The 23,900-nt window shown below is 40.8% G+C and overlaps 1 protein-coding gene across 1 annotated transcript; it reads left to right on the forward strand.

The window, feature by feature from the left end:
• Window positions 1-11,310: 11,310 nt before the first annotated feature.
• LOC119570104 (extensin-like) lies at window positions 11,311-14,927 on the forward strand. The gene is made up of 10 exons (XM_037917988.1): window positions 11,311-11,342; window positions 11,559-11,684; window positions 11,788-11,909; window positions 12,269-12,328; window positions 12,742-12,881; window positions 13,115-13,190; window positions 13,296-13,510; window positions 14,358-14,461; window positions 14,568-14,684; window positions 14,780-14,927. The coding sequence occupies exons 1-10, from the start codon at window positions 11,311-11,313 to the stop codon at window positions 14,925-14,927; spliced, it is 1,140 nt and encodes a 379-aa protein (XP_037773916.1).
• The last annotated feature ends 8,973 nt before the right edge of the window (window positions 14,928-23,900 follow it).

Below are 23,900 nucleotides of genomic sequence, written 5' to 3' on the forward strand. Positions count from 1 at the left end.
AAATTTTTTTGGGAATGAAAGTTTTTTAAAAAAAAAGGGGAAAAAATTTTGGTATAATGTCGTTTTTTTGTTATTTTTTCAAATCAGAGGATGAGTTTCCCGGTAATAAACTTCGTTTTTTATAATAATCAAATTATATATTTTTTCTTTTCTAACCCCATTCCCTATTATACAGAATTTTCTATACAAATATATTACATTTTCAATTATTATTTTTTTTTAATTTCTGTATATCAAAGGCGGCAAACCCCAAACAACAGGTTTTGGAAAACCCTGTGGACTTGAGGTGGTTTTAAAGATATGAAATGTAATGACGATAGTCTGACAATCTCGAACGCCCCTCGCCAAAACATGGGGGTTAACAAGCGTCCTGGAGCTTTTTTCGAGGACTAAACGTAGTTTGATTGTCTATTTGTTACAGTTTAGGTATATTTGTAGATATAGATATAAAAAAGGAAATGAAAAAGGTAAGGCATTTTTTTCTCTAATTTATTGTGGACGTAGGACCTCAATTCATCGTAACAAGGGAAACAAAGGACGAAAGTCATTTTTTCGTCAACGAAGAATTTCACTTCAGGGGTTTTCCCGGTGAGAGCGTCAGCAGGAACCTGCTGACGTTACTGACCTTCCGAAAACCCCCATGAGGTTTCAGGCCGGCCAGTGACTCCCGGAATTGTGACGCATTGAACGAAACCTGCATGCGCTAGCAAACCCGGAGGTAAAGGCGCACGATAAAATTTATCCTTTTAAAAACTCCTGCTTCAAAAGGACAAAAAAACGGAAGAGACTTTTCTTTCCCTTTTATATCGAAATTTAAAAAAATTTATTTTACAGAAAAACGAAGTTGGCTAAATGAGGGGATGTGAAGTCTTCAACCCCAATTATCCAAATAAGTATAGAGACAGCGACAGCAAAGAGGGGGTTTTTTGGTAATACTTTGTAAAAACTTATACAGTATACCTTAACAAATTTAAGGGAAATTTTCAATTCGGGAAAATTTCGTATACGAAAACTAGTAAATGGGTATAAAAACTTGTCCCCCCCCCCCCCAAAAAAAAAAAAAAAAGAAAGAGTAGAGGGAAAAAAAACAGAAAAATCAAATTGTTTTCGTATTTTTAAACTGAAATCTCAAGGCTGTGAATCCCCACGACAAAATAATGACACCTGCAGCGACTTCGAAGTTTGGATTAAGATTCTGTCGTGGTTGGACGACGTGCTAACGTGTCTTGCGGCTCCCTTGCCATACGGTAGAGAGCAATAAATATGAAGGTTTAACTTATGAAATCGGAACGAAAAAAAACGGTGTGTAATCTAATATATATATATTATATAAATGATATATATATATAATATGTATATCTTATATGTGGTGTGTGTGTGTGTGTGTGTGGTGTGTGTGTGTGTGTGTGTGTGTGTGTGGGTGTGTGTGTGTGTGTGTGTGTGTGTGTGTATGATATACCGATATATACTATATAGTATATGAATACAGCCACACACTACCTATATATGAGATAGTATGATATATATATAACTAATAATATGTAATAAGATATATATATACATACATAATTATATTATATATCATATATAGTATATATGTAGAGGAAGATATATATTAAGCCATTCAATGAGTAAGAATACACATACTACGCACCCAACACACACACACACACACACACACACACCCAAACACAACCACACACACACATATAGTATATATACTCAATATATACTCTATATATATATATTTAGCTATATATGATATATATACTATAATATACTATATTATATATAGAATGATAATATAGATTATATAGATGATAATATATATATAGATAAAGATATATATATATATATATATAGATATATATATATATATATATATACGAATAAACACACACCACACACACACACACAACAACACACACACATATATAGTAGATTATATATAATATATAGATCATAGATATATGATCTATATACAGTATAGATATATATATATTATATATAGAGATAGATATATATAATAACTATATTATATATATTATATAATAATATAAAAATAGTATATATATATATATATATATATATATATATATAGATATATCGAAATTATATACACGAATAAAAAACACCACAACACACAACACCACACACACAAACACCCACACAAACCCAAACACACATATAATATATATATATATATATATACATATATAATATATTTACACACAAACAACACACGAATACACAGGGACACAACACACACACACACACACACCACACACACACACACACACACACACACACAACATATATATATATATATAATATTAATATTATATATATCAGAATATATAATATATATATATATATATTGCATGTGAGTGTTTGTTTGTGTGCTATAGTACTATCTGATGCAATTTCACTTTTAATAAAATCCAATGCATGTTATTGAAATATTCACCCAAACTTAGTGCATAACCTACTGTAAGAGGATTTTTATACTGGTACATCTTATCCCAGCTAACTGTGGAAGTGAAGAACCACAAAACATCGTAAACGATAAGGGACGAGAGAACGACAGCAGTTCTCGTATAACGACAAATTGAACTTCCGAGGTTTCAAGTGCAGAGCGTCCAGCGGTTAAATCTTTTTACTGGCCGTTCAGAATTACTAATGACGTATCCCACAACCAGTATTGCCTTTGTACATTTACAACGAAGGAAGTGCCACAATATGTAGCGGAGCAGGTAAAAAGAAATCAGACAAAATAAAATAAACAGAAGGCTTAAATATGTGATACCAGGAGGGGTCCACGATTTTTAGACAATTTAAGCTGCTATATTGACCTTGATGTCTAGCTCATTTATGTGTTTTAACTTTTAAACCCATTCAAACAGATAATTTGAATGTTTGGTTAGCAAGTGGAGAAAGCGAAATATAAATATTCTATCTCTCCAAAAACTACCCTCTCAATAACGATAATGGAGAAAGGAGGGAATGGGTTTGTTTGTTGTAAGTATTGAAGAATGTGATTAATTAATAAACAGATGCTCTTATATAGATAATGCATATGTCAACAGTTGAAGAAAACAGTAGGTCTAGCTCAGCTTCGTCAGTCATACGAAAAAGGTACGAAAGGTTTTTGAACTGGATTACACTATATTTAGTAAGTCATATATAATTATATTATAGATATATTATAATATATTAGTTATTATATATATATAGATATATGTAATATATATATATATCCATAAGTTATATATGATCTCCATTTTACAGGGCTTGCAAAACCAAATGACAGATAATGATTAAACTGCAGTGATTTTGAAGTTGGGCTAAGAAATAATGCGTGTTAGGACGATGCTTTCTCTATTTCACAGCTCCCTTGCCACCGTGTTCGTACCGAAACTGTATATAAGTATGGTTATCTATATTAAATAAAATTAGCTCCATACTCATAGGCAAAAATTATTGAGAAGAGTATATTTACAGCTTCTGTGAGGAGCGAATGAGGCCCAAGATTCGTTGTGTGACAGGAGAAAGAACGAGGAAAAAGTTAAGTTACGTTTCCAAAATGAATTACTTCCACGGGGCTTCACACTGTAGAGCGTCAGTGGGGAATCCAAATGTACTGTTGGCTGTGCCAATATAACCACTGTACTGAATTGAAACCACGAGGGACGAGCCAACACAGCCCCGAGTCTTACACTGACATATGCAGTGACGTGGATAACCCTTGGTTAATTTTTGGCTTTGTATGTGTGACCAAAGAACAAGGAATCTTGAAATAACTGTTGTGATATTATTTTGTTTTGTTTTCTCGTAATTCTCACATAGATAATGAAGTAAGGTAAAATTTTAATAAGATAATGAAGTGGCTTGATTACTGGCATGAGCCGAGAGATTTAAATCCCCAAATTACCAAATCCTGAAATAATGCTGGATGACAGAGTGGAATGGGGGCGTTTTGTGGTGATTACTGGCTATACACACTTCAAGGGGTTACTAATATTAGAAAGGTCTAATTCGTAGTATTTTCTTGTACTTAAGGGAAACTAAGTTATGTTCAAAACAAAAAATTATTATAAGGAATAAGTTGAAATATTCATATTACGTCCTATGGCGTTTTCTTTCGCCTATAGACTTCGTGATGTTCGTACACAAAAAAATATTAAACATGCGCAGTTTTCATTTTACTTCAGTGGTACATTTCTTTCCGCAGGCCGTAGAATCCAGTGATAGAATAATGATAACTGTGAAGACTTTGAAGTCGGCTTAAAAGATTTGAATGTATGGACGATTTTTAACCTCTCCCACATCGCCGAAACCGAACAGGTTAGTACCAGGTCGGTATACAAAGCATGACCAATTAATTATCCGTGTTAATTGGGGATACTTTCTGAATCCTTCTCAAGTGAGGTCTTTGGCTCTCTCAACACACTTAAATCAGTTTTTCTCCGGTACTGAAAAGTTCTTGAACTCCTTATTGTGAGGGACTTGTGTTTCCTATCTAACGGATTACAGGTTCAGAGGTGTCATATTATAGTAAGGAGTAATTTGTTGTTTCAGGAGACGGTAGTGCACGCATAGCACAAAAAGAGTTGTAGGCGGGGTGATTGTGTGTCTATATCTCATGCCGCCCCCGCCCAGAACACATGAAAGGGAACACGCAGGGGGGCAGCTTGACTGATTAAAAAAAAAGGACTTCAAGGGATGGTTTCTTGTATGAAAGACCGCTGAGTTGAGTGAAGTGCGTAGCGAAGGAGTCTATGCGTTAAACGAATTCGGAAGTTTTTCATTTTAAACAAAAGGCCAATACTTTTTTGGAAAGAAAAATTAAGAGAATAATAATTAGGACAAACTGCGCACACACACCACCACGCTTTCAAGAGAGCTTTAACATTAAACTTTAGTATTGCTATCCTTAATTATGATTTTAACACAGGTACTGCGGAAAAGACGGACCCAAATTTGTTGTTGTGACGACTGAAGCGGCGGGCGACGGACCAGGCATTTATCACAAAACAACAGATTGAACTTCAAAGGTTTCCGGTGTAGAGCTACGGTTGTGGGTCCTATAAACGGTGTTAGATGAAAACTATGCCTTTAACACCTATACACCTCAGAAACTAATTGCAGCGACGACAGCAATCCGCAGGTGAAGTCAAATATTTAATATCATTCTTGGAGTCATGTAGCTATATTTTAAAAAAATACACACACACACACAACACGTTATTCTAAAAATTGGCACTCTCTTCTTTGCTTCTTAGGCAATGAGATATGGGTGACCGCAAAAGAGCGAAATCTTCACCTCCCCAAAACTTACCCTCAAAGTATGGAAACGAGAACAGGGCGGAATGGGGTATGCTGTGTGAGTACTGAATCGATTCTGACTTACCTCAAACAGTAACCAGATCAACACGTGAAAATATAACGAGCACACCCATTATTTAGACAATCAATTTACCTACCTACAGGCCGTGATCCCAAATGATAGAATTATGATAACCTGTAGCGAATCGAAGTTGGGGTTGAAAGATTCTGAGAGTATGGGACGACAACTCTCTCATATCTTACAGCTCCGTGCCCAAGGGATGTGAGTAGACTGAGGCAGGAAAATGATATCTTAAGGTCGTCAGCTTTGATCAGACAAGATTATCTGCAATAAGTATAACTCAATGGGGTTTTGATTGAAAAGTGACCTAATTTCTACAGCTACTGTGGGACGTGACGGCCCAAGACTCGTGGATAACGACGGAACGTGGAACAAAAATAACGTTATTTGCCAACGACGCGTTAAACTTCAGAGGTTTCCAGTTGTAGAAGCATGGCGTTATCCTTACTGCGACTATTTCCATGCAACAAAGAATGGTGTCGACAGATGAAATGATGCTTGGAGACACTGATAAAATTATCTAACAAATAAACCGTCTGTTACGTCCGTACCATGAAACTTCCTCCTCACAAATACCATCACTGAAGCCATTGTCACCGTTGAATTGGAACGACAGAAAATGATACGGTTTCAAACAAACTCACACACAAACTGTTAGGGGGCCGGACGCGGAGCTCGTTCACAGACAGTTTCATCTTCCTTCAAACAACATTTATGACAGTGTTTACTCACATCTGCAAACGAGTAATAATCTAAAGTAAGGACTCAAATCAAGAGTAGATGACTAAAGGAAAAATGCACGATTTAGTATCTCGTAAATGTATACTATTTTATAAATAACCAATTGGCTCTCAGTTCATAATTATGACACAGAATGAAAGTGTGGCTGCACAGAGGAGCTAAGAGACCTTCACGTCCCGAACTATCCACTGAAGACAAAAACCGGAGATAGTAGAGATGGGGTTCTGCGTAAGTGATCACCTTTTAATCTAATCTGTAAATAGGATCTAAAAAATCTATTAAAAAAATTTAGACAATGGAGATATGTGCTCAGTTTATCTGATGCGCTGACTATCAGCTGTGTAAAAGAAATATAAAATAATAGTTGTGATAAGTGAAAACAAAAAAAAGTCGGAGTAATGGTGATTTTCGTCGATTCTACCTGATAGGAAAAAAAAAAAACGAGAATGGTGAAGATATAAGTCGTACAGATAATATGGGCGGTTGGGGTGGGGAGGTTTGCTTGGGGTTTTTAAAATCGACAGAAGAAAGAACGATAAGCAAACAGAAGGGAAGATAAATATACAAATAGCAATACAGCATATTAGGTAGAGGATTATATGTGAGTATTCCAATACATCGCGTCGACAGTCGATCCTAATCACAAAACAAATCCTTAATTTGGGGGAATACTGGAATCAGCTGGCGGCCAGATGGTATGGCTAATTGACCAAATACTCAGATACTATTACTATGGCTCTACTTTACCACTTCTTGTAGTCTTGTAGAGACTGAAACAAAACTAACCTCTGTTGTCACCTATCTACTATTACCTGACAGAAAGAAAATTCGTTTGGTGTAATTTAGACTTAATAACTTACCGATCCGTAACCACCAGGCGACAGAATAATGATATCTTGCGATGATTTTCACGTCGGCATAATATAGTTCTGCATGCGATACTTTTATATCTAGCAGCTCCCTGCCCAACACGTGGTTTTATTAATATTGGTTATTAAGTAGTACTTCTTGTATCTACTTCCCTGGTAGATATTTTACCACTACCTTTCCATGATTTCTGTATGCATCTCTAATTCCTTAACCATATATTATGTATGCTTTCCCTTATTACATTTTCATTGACTACTACAGGGCCACAGAAAGAAAAGAATGAAATTAGGTGTTAACTTGAATATTTTCTTCGAAACGCAGTTATGCGGAAATGACGCACCCAATTCTGTAGTAAACGAATGACTGCGGACACTTGAACTCTGTAAATGGGAGATTATATTCAAGGGTTTCGTGCAGTACAGATTCAGCAAGTAAATCTGCTGATCCTTCGCTGACATTTTGGAGACGACTGTGGAAAGCGCACCTGTTAGTAAAGTGGCCATTGCTATGAAGTGAACATCGCTTTACAACTACCGAAAAAACGACTAACAACCAGTGAGGTGAAAAACCACTAATGAGGTGGAACCCAACAGAACTACCAAGCACCAGACAGAAAAAACTGCTGCAGCCAATGCAACTATCAAGTATCTACCAACCGCTAGTGTAGAACATATAACACAGACTATCAACAATCGACGAAAGGACACATCTAAAATCATGTCAACCAAGCAGTTGACAACAATCAAGGATCATAAACAGTAATGAAGTGACTACCAACGAAAATCTACCAGACGCAGTAAGTGACGACAAACGCAGTGATATGTACAACGCAACACAATGAAGGCAAAAGCTACCAATGATCTAACAACAGTCATTGAATAAGCAACCTACAGTGAAGTGCAGTAACCAAGATCCTGCTACAACCAGTGAAGTGACAACCCATGGCATCCTAGCCCGAGTAAAATGGTAAACCAAATATCTTCCAAACCACAGTAAAGTGAGTAAAGGGGCCAGTCCACTAAAGACTAGCCAACACAAATAAAATGACAAATAAACGAAGATTGTCAATCACCACTGAAGTGACCATCAAAGTTGGCAACCACCCAAGGGAGGTAAAAGCAAAAGATCTGCCAACCACTAGGAAGTGACAACCAAGATCTGCAACCCACCAGGAATCTTGAGAGTGACAACCAAAGACATTGCCATCCACAGTGTGAAGTGACAGCACCAAATCTGCCAACACCAGTGAAGTGACAAACCAAAAGCATGACAACCACCAGTGAAGTGACAACCAAGATCTGTTAACCACGAGGTGAAGTGAAACCCGAGGATCTGTCAACATCCAGTGAGAAGTGACAACCAATGATCCTGTTAACAACCAGTGAAGTGACAACCAAGGACATGCCATCCACACCAGTGAAGGACAGCCACCAAAGATATGCCAACCACAGGAAGTGACAACCAAAATTAACAACCACAAGTGAAGTGACAACCAAAGACTGCAACCCACCAGTGACAGTGGAACAGAGCCAACAAAAGAATATGCCAAACGACCAGTGAGAAGTGATCAACAAAGACATGTCCATCCAACAGTGAAGGACAGCCAACAAAGATCTGCAAACCACCAGTGAAGTGACAACCAAAGATCTCCAACCACCAGTGAAGGCAACCAAAGATCTGTCAAACCACCAATGACGTGACAGCCACTAGAGATCTGCAACCACCAGTGGACGTGACAGCCACCAAAGATCTGCCAACCACCAGTGAAGTGACAGCACCAAAGATCTGCCAACACAGTGAAGTAACAGCCACTAGAGATCTGCAACCACCAGTGAAGTGACAGCCACCAAAGATCTGCCAACACCAGTGAAGTGACAGTCACCAAAGACTTGTCAACCACCGTGAAGTGAATCACCAAGAATCTGCCAACCACCAGTGAAGTGACAGCCACCAAAGATCTGCCAAACACTAGTGAAGTGACACCAAGATCTGCCAAACCACCAGTGAAGTCGCAATCAAAGATCTGTCAACACCCAGTTTGAAGTGACAGGCCAATAAAGATTACTGCCAACACACATGGAAGTGACAGCCACTAGAGATCTGCCAACCACCAGTGAAGTGACAGCCACTAGAGGATTTTTATTTTTATGCCAACCACCGGAAGTGACAGCCACAAAGATCTGTATCCACCACAGCAGTGAAGTGAACAGCCACTAGAGATCTCGAGCTCAACCGCCAGCTGAAGTGGTACAGCCACTAGCGATCTGCCAACCACAGTGAAGGGACCTTACAAAGATTGCCAAACCCACCAGAGTGAAGGGACACAACAACACACTAGGAGCCTGCAACCCCCGTGCAAGTGACAGCCCCCAAAGATCTGCCAGCCCACAGTGAAGTGACATCCACAAAGATCTGTCAACACCAGTGAAGTGACCGCCCTAGGAGATCTGCCAACACCAGTGAATGACAGACACATAGAGATCTGTCAAACCACCAGGGACCAGTGGAAAGGACAGCACTAACGATTGCCAACCACCAGGAAGTGACAGCACTTAGAGATCTGCCAACCACAGTGAAGTGACAGCACTAAATAATCTGTCAACCACAAGTGAGTGACAAGCCACTAGACGATTGCACCAACCACCAAGTGAAGTGACAGCCCACCAAAGATCGGCCAACCACCAGTGAAGTGACACCAAAATCTGCCCAAACCCCAGGAGTGACAACCAAAGATCTGAACCACCAGGAAGTGACCCCCAAAAAAACTTCAAAACCCAGTGAAGGACAACCAAAATCTGAACCACCAGGGGGGTGGGGAAAAATTTTTACCAAAAGTGCACCACCAAAGTTCTCCAAAACCCCCAGGAAGGGACACCCCCAAAAAATTGCCAACCCCAGGAAGTACAACCAAAGATTTCCAAACCCCCAGTGAAGTGACAACCAAAGTCTGCCCAACCCCCAGTGAAGTGACAAACCAAAAATTCCCCAACAGTGAATGACAACAAGACTGCAACCCCAGTGAAGTGACCCCCAAAGGGTCTGAACCACCGGAAGTGACACCAAAGACTGCCCAAACCCCCATGAATACAACAAAAATTGCCAACCACCAGGAAGTGACAACCAAAAAATCTGCCAACACCAGTGAAGTGACAACCAAAAGATCGCAAAACCAGGAAGTGAAACCCAAAAATTGCCAACCACCAGTGAAGTACCCAAGATCTGGCAACCATGGTGAAGGGCCAAAAAACCAAAGACACCAAAAAGCCAGTGAAGTGACAGCCCCCAAGTTGCCAACCCAGGAAGTGACAACCAAAAAAATGCCAACCACCCGTGAAGTGACAACCCAAAAAATCTGTCAAACCCCCGTAAGGAAGCACCAAAAAGGCTGCCCAAACCCCAAAATGAAGTGAAACCCAAAAGGTCGCAACACCATGAAGTACAGCCACCAAAGGGGCTGCAACCACCCGGATTCAGCACCAAAGATTTTAACCACCCGTGAAGTGACAGCCCCCAAAAGGTCTGCAAACCCCCAGTGAATGCACCAAAGATTTCCAACCACCAGTGAGTGACAGCCACCAAAAATCTGCCAAACCCCAGGAAGTGACAACCAAAAAAATCCCCCCACCGTGAGGACACCCCAAAAACTGCCCAAAAAAACCCGGAAGTGAAACCCCCCGTTGCAACCACCGTGAATGAACCCCAAAGGCTGCCCAAACCCCCTGAATACGCCCCCAAAGTTGCCCCAAACCCCCAGTGAAGGAACCCCCAAAGTTGCAACCACCCGGGAAGGACGTCCCCAAAAAGATCTGCCAACCCCAGTGAATTGACCCCAAAAGGGTTTGACAAAATTGAAGACAATAACCCAAAAACGAAACCCACCGGGAAGTGACCCCCAAAGTCTGAAACCCCCAGTGAAGTGAAAACCCAAAATTGTCAACCCCCCGTGAAGTGACAGCCCCCAAAATCTGCCACCCAGTAAAAGTGACACCCCAAAGATTTTTAACCCCATTGAATGACACCAAAAATGAAACCCCCGTGAAGTGACATCACCAAACTCCCAACCCCAGTGAAGTGAAAACCAAAAGTCTGAAAAAACCAGTGAAGTACCTCCCCAAAAAGATCTGCCAACCCCATAAAAGTGAACCCCAAAAGATCTGCAACCAAAGCCCTTTGACAACCCCCAGGAAGTGAAAACCCCCAAAGATCGCCAACCAAAGATTGAGACCCACCAGTGAAGTGACAACCAAAGATCTGCCAACCCCAGTGAAGTGAAAACCAAGATTGTCAACACCATGAAGGAAGCCCCAAAGTCTGCCAACCACCAGTAAAGTGAAACCAAAAATTCCCAACCCCAGTAAATGAAAACCCAAAGACTGTCAACCAAGGAAGAACCACAAAGATCCCCCAACCCCGTAATGACACCCCCAAATCTGCCAACCCCGGGAAGTGACAAAAAAGCTGAAAACCACCAGTAAAGTGACAACCAAAGATCTGACAACCACCAGTAAAGTGACAGCCCCCAAAAGGTCTGAAAACACAGTAAAGTGACAGCCCCCAAGGGGTCCCCAACCCCAGTGAGTGACAACCAAAGAATGTCAACCCCCAGTAAAGTGACAACCAAGTTTCAACCACCAGTAAAAGGACAACCAAAGATCTGCCAACCCCAGTAAAAGACAGCCCCCAAAAGTTTTTCAACACCAGTGAAGGGAAACCCAAATTTTCAACCACCAGGAAGTGACAACCAAAGATCTCCCAAACCCCCCGTGAAGTGACAACCACGAAGTTCCAACCACCAAAATGACAACCAAAGATCTCCAACCCCCAGTAAAAGTGCCCCCAAAGGGGATTTGCAACCACCGTAAAAGGAAAAACCAAAGATCTGCCAACCACAGTAAAGTACTCCCCAAAAATTCTGCCAACCACCAGTGAAGTGAAAACCAAAGATCTGAACACCATAAAGGAAAACCAAAAGGATTTTTCCCCCACCGGGGAAGGGGCACCCACCAAAGATCTGCCCAAACCAGTGAAGTGACAACCAAAGACTGCAACCCCATAAAGTGACAACCCAAAAAGATCTCCCAACCCCATAAAGTGAAAAACCAAAGATTTTAAACCATAAAATGAAAAACCCCCAAAGATTTTGAAACTACCCAGGAAGGAAACCAAAGATCTGTAAACCCCCAGTAAAGTGACAACCAAAGATTGTAACCACCGTGAAGTGACATCCCCAAAAAATTCCCAAACCCCCAGTGAAGTGCCCCCCAAGATCTGCACCCCCTAAAGTGACAACCAAAGATTGCCAACCCGGAAGTACAGCCCCCAAAAAATCTCCAACCCAGTGAAGTGACACCAAAAGGTCTGAAACCACCAGTGAAGTGACGCCACAAAGATCTGCCAACCACCAGTGAAGTGAAAACCAAATTGCAACCAAAAGGGTGTCAGCCCCCCAAGTCTGACCCCCATAAGTCAGCCAAAAATTTGCCAACCCCGTGAATGACACCAAAAGTTTTCCCAAACCCCCCGTGAATGCAAAAAGATTCCAACCCCCAGTGAAGAAAACCCCCCAAAAAGATCTGCCAACCCATGAAGTGACATCCCAAAATCTGCAACCACCATGAAGTGACAACCAAAGTCTGAACCCCCAGGAGGAAACCAAAAAGTCTCCAAAACCCCAGTGAAGTGACAGCCCAAAGACTGCCAACCCAGTGAATGAAAACCCAAAGATCCCCCAACCCCCGGGGAAGTAAAACCCAAAATCGCAACCACAGTGAAGTACAGCCACCAAAATTTCCAACCCACCAGTGAAGTGACAACAAAGTCACAACCCCCTGAAGTGACCCCCCAAAGATTGCCAACCCCCCCAGTGAAGTGCCCCGGGATTTCACCCCCATGAAGTGACACCAAAGATCCCCAACCCAATGAATGCAGCCACCAAAAGCCAACCCAGTGAGTGAACCACCAAATTGAAAACCCACCAGTGAAGTGACCCCCCAAAAGGGCTGCAACCACCAGGAAGTGACAGACAAAATCTGCCAACCCCAGTGAATGAAAACCCAAAATTTTTTTGAAAACCACCAGTGAAGTGCACCCCCAAAGTCTGCCAACCCCAGTGAAGTGCACCACAAAGTTTCTCCCAAACCCACCAGTGAATACAGCCCAAAATCTGCCCCCCGTAAGTGACAAAAAAGTCTGCAACCACCAGTGAAGGACGCCCCAAGATACCCAACCCACCAGTAAAGGGTGACAACCAAAGACTGAAACCCACCATGAAGGACAGCCCCCAAAGGCTGCCAACACAGTGAAGGACACCCAAACAAAAATTGCCAAACCCACCATAATGACAACCAAAGATTGCCAACCCCAAAAGTGACAACAAAAGCTTCAACCACCAGGAAAGCACCACTAAGATCTGCCAACCACCATGAAGGAAAACCCAAAGATCTGCCAACCCCCCATAAAGTGACCCCCACAAAATCTGCCAACCACCAGGAAGTGAAAACCCAAAAAATCTCCCAAACCACAGGGAAATGAAAACCCAAAAAGATCTGTCAACCCCCAGGAATGACAGCCACAAGACTCCCAAACCCCAGTGAATGACAACCAAAATCCCCAACCACCAGTAAATGAACCCAAAGGGATTGCCCCCAGGAAGTGACACCCAAGGATTTCCCCCAGTAAAATGACAACCAAAGATCGCACCACGTAAATAAAACAGCCCCCAAAAAACCCCCCCGTGAAGTGACACCCCAAAAGGGTTGCCACCCCAGGGGGGAAAATAAAAAAAAAAATCCCCAACCCCAGTGAAGGGGAAACCAAAATTTGAAACCCCCATGAAGTGACAGCCACCAAAGATCTCAACCACCAGTAAATGACAACAAAGTTTCGCCAACCAGTGAAGTGAAAAAAGATTCCAAACCCCCAAGTAAAGTGACAAAAAAAAGATCTTAAAACCACAGTGAGTGACAACCAAAAGGTTCCCAACCCAGTGAAGTGAAAACCCCCAAAAGGGTCTGCCAACCACCAGTGAAGGACAACCCCCAAAGATCTCCCCAACCCCAGGAATGACGCACCAAAATTCCCCCCACCAGTGAAGTGACAAAAAAAGATCTGCCAACCCCAGTGAATGAAAACCAAATTTGAAAAAACCACCATGAAGTGACACCCACCAAAGATCTCCAAATCACCAGTAAAGTGACAACCAAAGCTCCCCAACCACCAGTGAAGTGAAAACCCAAAGATCTGAAACCCCAGGGTGAAACCAAAGATCTGCCAACCACATGAAGGAAAACCAAAAGATTGCCAACCACCGTGAATGACACCCAAAAGACTTTCACCACAGGAAGTGACACCCCAAAATCTGAAACCCACCGGGGGGGAAGTGACAGCCCCCAAAAGATCTGCCAAACCCCCAGTGAATGCCCCCCAAAGGATTGTCAACCCCCAGTGAAGTGCACCAAAAATCGCCAACCACCAGTAAAGTGACACCCACCAAAGATTCCCAAAACAACCCAGTGAAGTGAAACCAAAAATTTTCCCAACCACCGTAAAGGACCCCCAAAGTTGCCAACCCCAGTGAAGTGACACCCAAAAATTTTCCCACCAGTGAAGTGCAACCAAAGTTGAAAACCACCAGTAAAAATGACAAACCCAAAGATCTGCAACCACAGTGAAGGGGCAACCAAATATTGCCAACCCCACCATGAAATGCAACCAAAGATCCCAACCACCGTGAAGTGACACCCCCAAATTCTCAACCACCAGTGAAATGAAAACCAAAAGTCTCCCAACCCCCAGGAAGTGCAAGAAAAAAACTCCCAAACCACCAGTAAAAGTGACAACCAAAGACTACCAACCACATGAAGTACAACCAAAGATTGCCAACCACCAGGAAGTGACAACCAAAATTTGAAAAACCCCCAAAAAGGCACACCAAAATCTGCCAAACCCCCCAGTGAAGTGACAACAAGTTCTGCCAACCACCATGAAGGACACCACAAAATCTGCCAACCACCAGTGAATGACAGTAAGAAAAGATCCCCAAACCACCAGTGAATGACAGCCCCCAAAAATCCAACCACAGTAAGGGGACAACCAAAGTCGCAACCACCAGTGAAGTGACACCCCAAAGGTTGAAAACCAATGAAGTGACAGACTAAAGATCTGCCAAAACACCATTGAAGTGAAAACCCAAAATTGAAAACCCCGTGAAGTGAAAACCCAAAAGATCTGCCCCCAAACCAGGGAAATACAGCCATAAAGTTGCCAACCCCGTGAAGTGACCCAAAAGATCTGCCAAACCCCCAGGAAGGACAAAAAAGATCTGCCAACCCCCCATAAAGTGACAGCCACAAAGTTGCAACCCACCAAAGTGAAAAACCAAAAGACTGCCAACCACCAGGGAATGACAGCACCAAAGTTTTCAACCCCCAGTGAAGTGACGCCACAAAAGATTTTCCAACCCCCGTGAAGTGAAACCAAAGATCTGCCAACCCCGTGAAGTGAAAACCCAAAGATCTGCAACCCCCAGTAAATTGAAAAAAAGGATCGCCCCCACCAGGAAGGAAAACCCAAAAGATCTGCCAAACCCACAGTAATACAGCCCCCCAAAAAATCCCTCCAACCACCAGTGAAGTGAAAACCCCCAAAAGGGTCTGCCACCACCAGTGAAGTGACAAAAAAAGATCTGAAAACCCCCAGAAAAGTGAAAAACCAATAAATTTGACAAAACCACCAGTAAAGTGACACCCACCAAAACTCCCAACCCACAGTAAAGTGACCCACAAGTTCTGCCAACCACCATGAAGTGACAGTAAAAAAAGATCTGCCAACCCCCAGTAAGTGAAAACCAAAAATTGAAACCCACCAGTGAAGTGACACCCCCAAGGTCTGCCAACCACCAGTGAAGTGCACCCCCCAATTCTGCCAACCACCAGTGAAGTGACTTCCCAAAGTCTGCCCCCACCGTGAGTGCCAAAAAAGTCTGACCCCCAGGGGGCCCCCAAAAAGATTGCAACCCCAGTGAAAGTGACAACCAAATTTTGAAAAACCCCCCATGAAAGGACAAGCCCCAAAGGTTGCCAAACCCAGTAAAGTGCACCCAAAGCTCCCCACCCGTAAATGACAGACAAAGATCTGCAACCACCATAAAGTGCAACCAAATTGCCAACCACCAGGAAGTGACACCCAAGGATCTGCACCCCCAGAAAATGACACACCAAAACTGAAAAACCACCAGTGAAGGACCCCCCAAAGACTGCCAAACCACCAGTAAAAAGCCCCCCAAGGTTGAAACCCACCTGAAGTGAAACCCCCAAATCTGCAACCCCCATGAAGGACTTTTTCCACCAAAATCTGCCAACCACCATGAAGTGACAACCAAATGTCAACCCCCCGTAAAAGTGACAGCCCCCAAAAGATCTGCCAACCACCATAAATGACCCCCAAAGATCTTCAGCCACCAGTAAAGTGAAAAAAAAGATCTCCCAAACCCACCAGTGAAATGAAAACCAAAATCTGCCAACCCCCAGTGAATGACATCCCCAAAATCGCCAACCCCCAGTGAAATGAAAACAAAGTTTGCCAACCACCGTAGTACAACCAAAGACTACCAAAACCACCAGGAATGACAACCAAAAGATCTGAAAACCCCCGTGAAGTGTCAACCAAAGATCTGCCAACCACAAATGAAGTGACAACCAAATCTCCAAACCCACCAGGGGGAAGTGACAAAAAGATCTGCCAGCCCTAGGAAGTACAACCAAAGATCTGAGCCATAGGAATGAAACCAAAATCTGCCAAAAAATTCAGTGTTAAAACCAAAAGATCTGCCAACCAATAGGAAGTAAAACCAAAAAATCTGCCCCCCAAAACAGTAATGACAACCACCAAAAATTGCAACCATTTTTTAGTGATATTCAGCAAAGCTTTTCCCAACCACAAGTGAGTGATATTCACGAAAAAGCAACCCATATGAAGTGACGCACCAGAGATCCACTAAGCACTATCAAAGGGACAATCAACAAAGATCTGCCAACCACTAATAAGTGTTTATCAAGATCTGTAAACCACTATTGAAGTGACAACCAAGATTCCCAACCACTTAAAGTGAAAACCCAAAGTATGCCAACCACAGTAAAGTACATCCACCAAAAGATCTGAACCAATGGGAAGTGACAAAAACCCAAAGATCTCCCAACCACCAGTGAAGTGACATCTAATATGAAGTGAAATAACCCTAGTGAAGTCACAACTAAAGGTCTACAAAGGCGATAAGTGACAGCCACTAAAGATCGGCAAAAACTGGAAGTGACAAAACCAATTCTACTAACCCCCCAATTTAAACCTTCAATGAAGTACAACTCAAGGGTAACTACCGTGAAGTAAAACGTTTAAGGGGGTTCGCCAGGCACCAGTGAAATGGCAACTACCAAGATAGCAACCTTTGAAAAGAACAAAAACTAAAGACATCTGTCCACCATGAATTGGACACCACTAAACCCATTTTAATATCTAATGTGACGTTTTATATTGGGCGCTCTACGCCAATACAGCACCAATGGTTATACCAAATAACCCCAGTGCCACTACAGGTCCACGCAAGTACAAAACTGGCCCAAAATAGCTCTAGAATCAACAATGCCCCCGGGACTACATGTTTTTTGTCACACGCACCAACTCTACATCATCGTCTATAAAACCCGCAAACATCTAATGCAATCAGTGTCCAATAAACGCAGCTACAAAGTAAAAAAAATGTCTATGCTGCCGTAACTTTAATGTAATCAAAAGCAAATTTCTGCTGCACGGCATTTATGCCCTTTCAGCTTCCACCACTACAAAATCCAATGGAACTATATGTATATTAGCAATACAACATTTTTTGCTCCTACAAAATCTGACGTTTCAGCAATCCGGTAAAGTACTGATGCTACAGTGATTACTGAAAAAACAGCATTTATGTGCCATGTTTACTACTACTCTACATCCAATGCCACCCCCCAGCATATACCCCGATGGGGTATCTAAGCACTTTTGTGCCCGAGCATTGCTTTGTACAGCATCTTTTTACTGAGCATCTCTACACGTGAAAAATAACGCAAAACCCCAGTATCGGCTTGGGTTTTGCAGGATTGTGCTACTGCCCTTCTGTTGCCACTATTAAATTTTAATTTTACTCAACAGCTAGCTATGGAAAAAAATACTATTACAGCTACAGATCTATAATTCTAAAAAAATTTATTTCCAAACATTAACAAAGGTACTACCAATGAAATCCAGTGCTCTTAAAAACTGCTGCTATGCAGTACACTAGCACGCAGCATTGACTGCCACAAAATCAAATGATATCCCAAAGTCTCAAGAATCACCCGTGCTCACATCAAAAGAGCCTACAGCATTACGAAACAACAGTGTCCCGAAAGGTTTGCATTTAATATTCTGTAGCATCTCTCCCCTTTAGCATCCATTTTAACAAAATCTTCAGATGTAAGATTCAAATACTATGACAGCATCGTGGAACATAGGATTTCCCGGAATACAAAAACCACGCAGCCCCTGATAAACTGCGCATTAGTAACAATACAGATCTTTGCCCCAACAAAACCCGGCGATAATACAGCTCATCTGCCATAAACCCCTTCCGGACAGCATCCTACTAAACTCAGCATCTAATCTACCCTCTGCCCAAAACAGTGTTTGTCCCGCACAGAATTGATGTCTACGGTTTGTAGTGTAGGGGCCCAGTTTTCTAAACATCTACTCCAAAACAACAGTTTATTTTAGTGCAGCACCTAATGTACTTCGCCATCATTTGGGCTTAATGTCACGCAACACCCTTCTCTAAATTTTCATCATGAAAACATTTTGCAATCAATGTCCAAAAACATCACATCAAATGATACTAAGGAGTTACTATCATTTTAGCCCCAAAGATACAAAAGCTCTACTAGCACAGTAATTTAATCTACAATAGTAACTAACACAGGTCTGTACCCAACGTATCACATTTCATTTTCTTTACTAGTCAGGTTACTATCAAGCAAAACCCCTTTAAAGACCCATGCATCTAGCAATAGCACCCATGGGGGGCGAATTTACCGAACCCCAAAAACACCTCATCATATCAAAATTCCTACAGGATCTACTGCCCCTCAAAAATTTAATGCTACTACAAACCTCCTGCCATTTAAAAGCCAAGGGACAGCATCTGCGACAATACGATCAAATGTATTCTGTCTTCTAACATTCAGCATTTAATGCAACCACAGCATCTACAAATGCATAAATTTAAAAGTACAACCCCTTAAAATCATAAAATCCAATACTCAAAAGTGTCTGTTTCCAATTTGGGGAGCACTGCACATCACATCGCCAACACATGCATCTACTCACCCTGAAACTATACATCGCTAACAGACACATCCAACGATAAAACAGTACAACTACACTACAGCAGTCATGTTTCTACAACATCTGCCAACACTACAGCACCCAAAATGCATTAACCCTCAACTAAAACAACGCACTAATGCGATACAATTTCTGCTATCACAACAACGGTAAAAACATCTCATGTCTTTCCAAGAACCAAACCCAAAGCAACGTTTTCTGATGCAGTAACAAATTCCAAGTTGTATACCCCACCCCAGCCCAAGTGCTTTACTGCCCCTACAGCAAGGAAGCTACTGTAGTGTTTTTACCATAAAAGATCTGTTCCTACTACAGTGTCAGTACAATATCTAATGATACAGCAGATTGAACTTGACAGTACATGCCACCCAAACTACTATAGCATCTAAATTTCAAAATTTAACAACAAAACTAGAAAATCGAAATTTTATACAGTTTTTTTCAACCATAACGTATTGAGTTCAATTGAAGACATACTCCTCAACGAATTGAAACTTTACGCATTTCCCTTACAATTCCATGGAACGGCAACATCCAAAAGAAAATTCAACTACTGTCAAACCCAAAAAACTAGTGCACCATTCTGCAGCAGACAAGCTACTTTAGCATCTGTGACACTACAGCTTATGCTACCATAGAGTCTACCATTTTTTCCCCAAATATATCAGTATAAGTACCATGAAGTGTTAGATGCTACCCAGCTTTATTGACATTGCAGCACTAATGTCAATACCATCGTACCACTCATTTTCAAAAACCCATGAAGCATCTTTCCCCCCATTTTTGGAATCCCCTGCACCCAAAATCTATTATACGGACATCTACCGCACTTTTGGGACTCAATGCTACAGGCCCACCAACACTACACACTGAACTTAAAACATCTACCAACACCACAGCATTCAAAGTTACAACAGGGTCTATACCAAAGTAGTATCCCCTGCACCCCCCAGTCAACTGACCTACAGCATCCATGTTTTGCTACGCAACACTTAAAAAAAGAATCCAATGCTGTTCAGCATTTAAAACATCCCACCTTTAACAGTGCTGCAAAATTTCTACATCCCAATCTTAAAATGACAACTGGCACAAAAAACATCTACCGCCTCAAAATCATCCAGTGTTACTCAGTTTATGTGCCCCTAAAATATCCAATTAATTTCATATCTAGGGCAAAACGAACCAACTAAAGTTTGTTTTTCTAAACCAAGCAACTGCAGTAAATTTTAAAGTCAGTACAATATATGCTGACACCCTTGCCTCAAATAAAACCCGCACAATTCATTCCAGCATCCATGCTTTACCATTTCAGATTCAATGATACACAGTATCACCAAAAACTGTGCACCCAAACCTACACATCATCGAGGCCCTTTTATATCCAATGAACACAGTATCTACCACAAAATAGCATCCACCCTATTTTAGTATCTGCTGCTACAGCAATCAATTCTTACAGAATTTTACTGCTACAGATTAAAGAATATACACCATAAAACGTACAAAGGGAATGCAACTCGATGAACTTTAAAAAGACAATACACTAAAGGTCTACTTCAACACAGCATTTATGATACTGGATCAACAGTCTTTCTTTACTTCGCACAATATTCTTTTGCATAAAAATGCTTCAGTACCCCCAGCAGAGTCTTCAAAGTTACTGCCCCCTACAGCAAACTACGAATCTACGCCCCTAAATCATTCTACTGACATCCTGACACTACAATATTTAAACCACTGAAGCTACTTCCATGCGCATTAAACAGGCACATGATCAAGCAAAAATGCCCAAATTTTCAAAAACTGTACTGCAGTAACCCTCATCAAATCTATTAGCCCTCAAAATCAAATACTAAATGCAGTTTACAGCCCCCACTTTTATATTCATAAAGATGCTTTAAATTCTACTTTTGCATTTACTGAAAATGCGAAAACCATACAGTAGCAACATTAACATTATAACTTTTTACTGACATACAGAATCCAATGATACGCAGCATCTAAACACTAAAGCAAACCCACATACAGCAAAAGCTATTTGAAAAACAGTTTAATCTACATCATCTAGTATCATACAGTATCCCATGCTACAGCAACTTTACTGACACTCGAAACTAAGATTAAACCATTACTGCATACACGATCCAAAGCACTATGGCACTAAAAAATACGGAAATTCATTACTACTGACATTTCAGCAATTTTTGGAAAAATACAAAAACCCCATTGGTGCCATATTACATCGACAAGAAATTGACCCATAAATACAGTATTTCCCCCAGTTTTAGTAACAATGTTACAAGGCATCTATGCCACTACAGCTGCTTTCCAAAATAAAGCTTAATGCTGGGGTTGCATTCACTGACTCTAAAGATCTATGAAAATACAGTATCAGATGTCCTACACTGTCTCCCCGAAAAACACTAAGTTTATCATGGTCTTAAATGTTGTTGAAAATATGCATTAAAGACGCTGAATTTTCCAAACGACATTGAAAATATACAGAACCGCGATCTACAGTATTTTAAAATACCAAGATCTGTTTTAAACTACAGCACCATTTGCTGCTTCCAAAAAATTTTGCTGATGGAAGTTATCAGCTGAGATAACCCAACAAGAAACGTCTAAAACAAGAAATGTTACTACCACTGAAAATTTACTACAATTAGAAAAGCAAAACATACCCCCTGAAGTGTCTTTTATATTTGGCCCAATATTCTATAGCCACAGAAGAGGCTTACCAGTGATACTTACTCCACTGAAACCTCCCCAGACTGTTTCACCCTGGTGGTTCTCCCGGTGTGAGGAAATTTTTAACCAAAAAGACATCGCGGCTACAGTTTTTTTTGCCAGGGGGCATCAACAGATAAAGAAACTTCCCCTGCCGAGATGTATCTACTGGGGTCTTATGGAAGTTAAAAACTAAAAAAGCAATTACGCCACATTAGAATCTTTTAGCTTCTGTGGTATCTTCACTTCTGAAAATTTTGCAGTCCTTGAAGCATCTACAAATATGGAACTTACTAGTCGAGTCTTCTCTTTCTGAAGCATCCTACAACAGAAAAGTTACTTCTTTTGAGTTCCTACTGCAATGAGGCATTGCATCATATCTACTGCTTCGGAAAACTCTACCCTTACACACAGAAATGTCTACCGTCACTGATTTTGAACTATTTTTCATCACTGAAATGTCAGCAAAAAAAAAACCAAAAAAATTTATGTCCAAATACTGAAAAATAAAAACCAGTGGTAAAGTTTCTACCACCACTGAAATGTCCCAAAAACATCCAAGCCAGCACGAAGAACCTTTTTCTACCACAAAAACCTTTCTAATTTTCCCAGGGAATTGAAAAAAAAGTTTTGGGTATTGTGTAAGGATGTATCAAAGGGGTTTTATGAAGTAAATTTAGGGCATTTCAAATAGTGATTTGGTAATGAAGAGGGAAAAAAGATTTTTTTTTGTTGCTTTTGTGAATAATCAGTGCTTTCACAAAAGGAGAATAACTACAACCCAAGTATATCAAAAACCCCATTTTTCATGTATGAAAATAAAAAGAAGGTCATTCAAAAAGGGTCATAAAAGTATGTTTTTTGAGCTAAATACATTAAATTATTTTTTTCATTGTCTTTTAGCAGAAAAAAAATTTATTAATACGTAGCATTTTTATTTTTATTTTTATGAGCATTATTTAACCGAAATTGTAGTAATTTAAATTTTTGATACAGAAATAGCACTTTTTTTTTTACATTCATTGATTTAATCAAGTTCTTGATAAACTATTAACTAATGAACAGTCAGTGGTACACCCACAGCCACCAGGTTACAAAATAAAACAAGATCATCTGGTTCCATCTACAGTAATTTTGATATCAAAGGAATTTCTTGGGTCAACGGTTGTGTAAATCAACGGCTTCTGGGCATACAAACCATGCATTGTTTCAACATCATCTACACCACTGATACTTAACTAACCGTTAACGAGTGTGAAAGTCAAACAGACACACACTCTTCCTGACACGCAAGGAAACTGTGGTGCAAAAATGTCAGCAAAGACTGTTCATTCCACATATTCCCGTGTCAACACAGTAATAAGATGTTAATTAACTGTCTCTGTACTAAGACCTTCACTACAGATCAAAATATCACACAGTTAAATCTAATCTCATATTCATTATTCCCTTACTGGTTCATCCTCTTTCAAAAGAGTTACATACAGCACAGCTGATATTGGAATTTGCAGCTACATCATTGTCTTACGATTTTTTAAAGAATCTTAGCAACTTTTCATGTAGTACAAAATCAGAAACTCCCAGATCAGTATACAGGTTCAGTACCAATCTGTTAATAGATGGAAGAATCTACCACTAAAGAACTTTTTAATGTCAAAGTCGTGAAGTATACCATAACATACTGAGTTAATCACACCTGTGTTAAGTCATGCCCACACTAGCATGTCTTTTAAAGCTTCTGATT

The sequence above is a fragment of the Penaeus monodon genome, unplaced genomic scaffold (genome assembly GCF_015228065.2).
Source record: "Penaeus monodon isolate SGIC_2016 unplaced genomic scaffold, NSTDA_Pmon_1 PmonScaffold_2188, whole genome shotgun sequence".
Taxonomy (NCBI): domain Eukaryota; kingdom Metazoa; phylum Arthropoda; class Malacostraca; order Decapoda; family Penaeidae; genus Penaeus; species Penaeus monodon.

What these genes read in the sequence shown, in the direction of transcription:
- LOC119570104 (XM_037917988.1), top strand. Translation starts at nt 11,311, where the DNA reads ATGAAGGAAGCCCCAAAGTCTGCCAACCACCA. An exon ending in AAAGATTGCCAACCCCCCCA is followed by an intron (nt 12,882 to 13,114) that starts GTGAAGTGCCCC and finishes GCACCCCCAAAG; the next exon opens with TCTGCCAACCCCAGTGAAGT. An exon ending in AATCTGCCAACCACCAGGAA is followed by an intron (nt 13,511 to 14,357) that starts GTGAAAACCCAA and finishes CTTTCACCACAG; the next exon opens with GAAGTGACACCCCAAAATCT.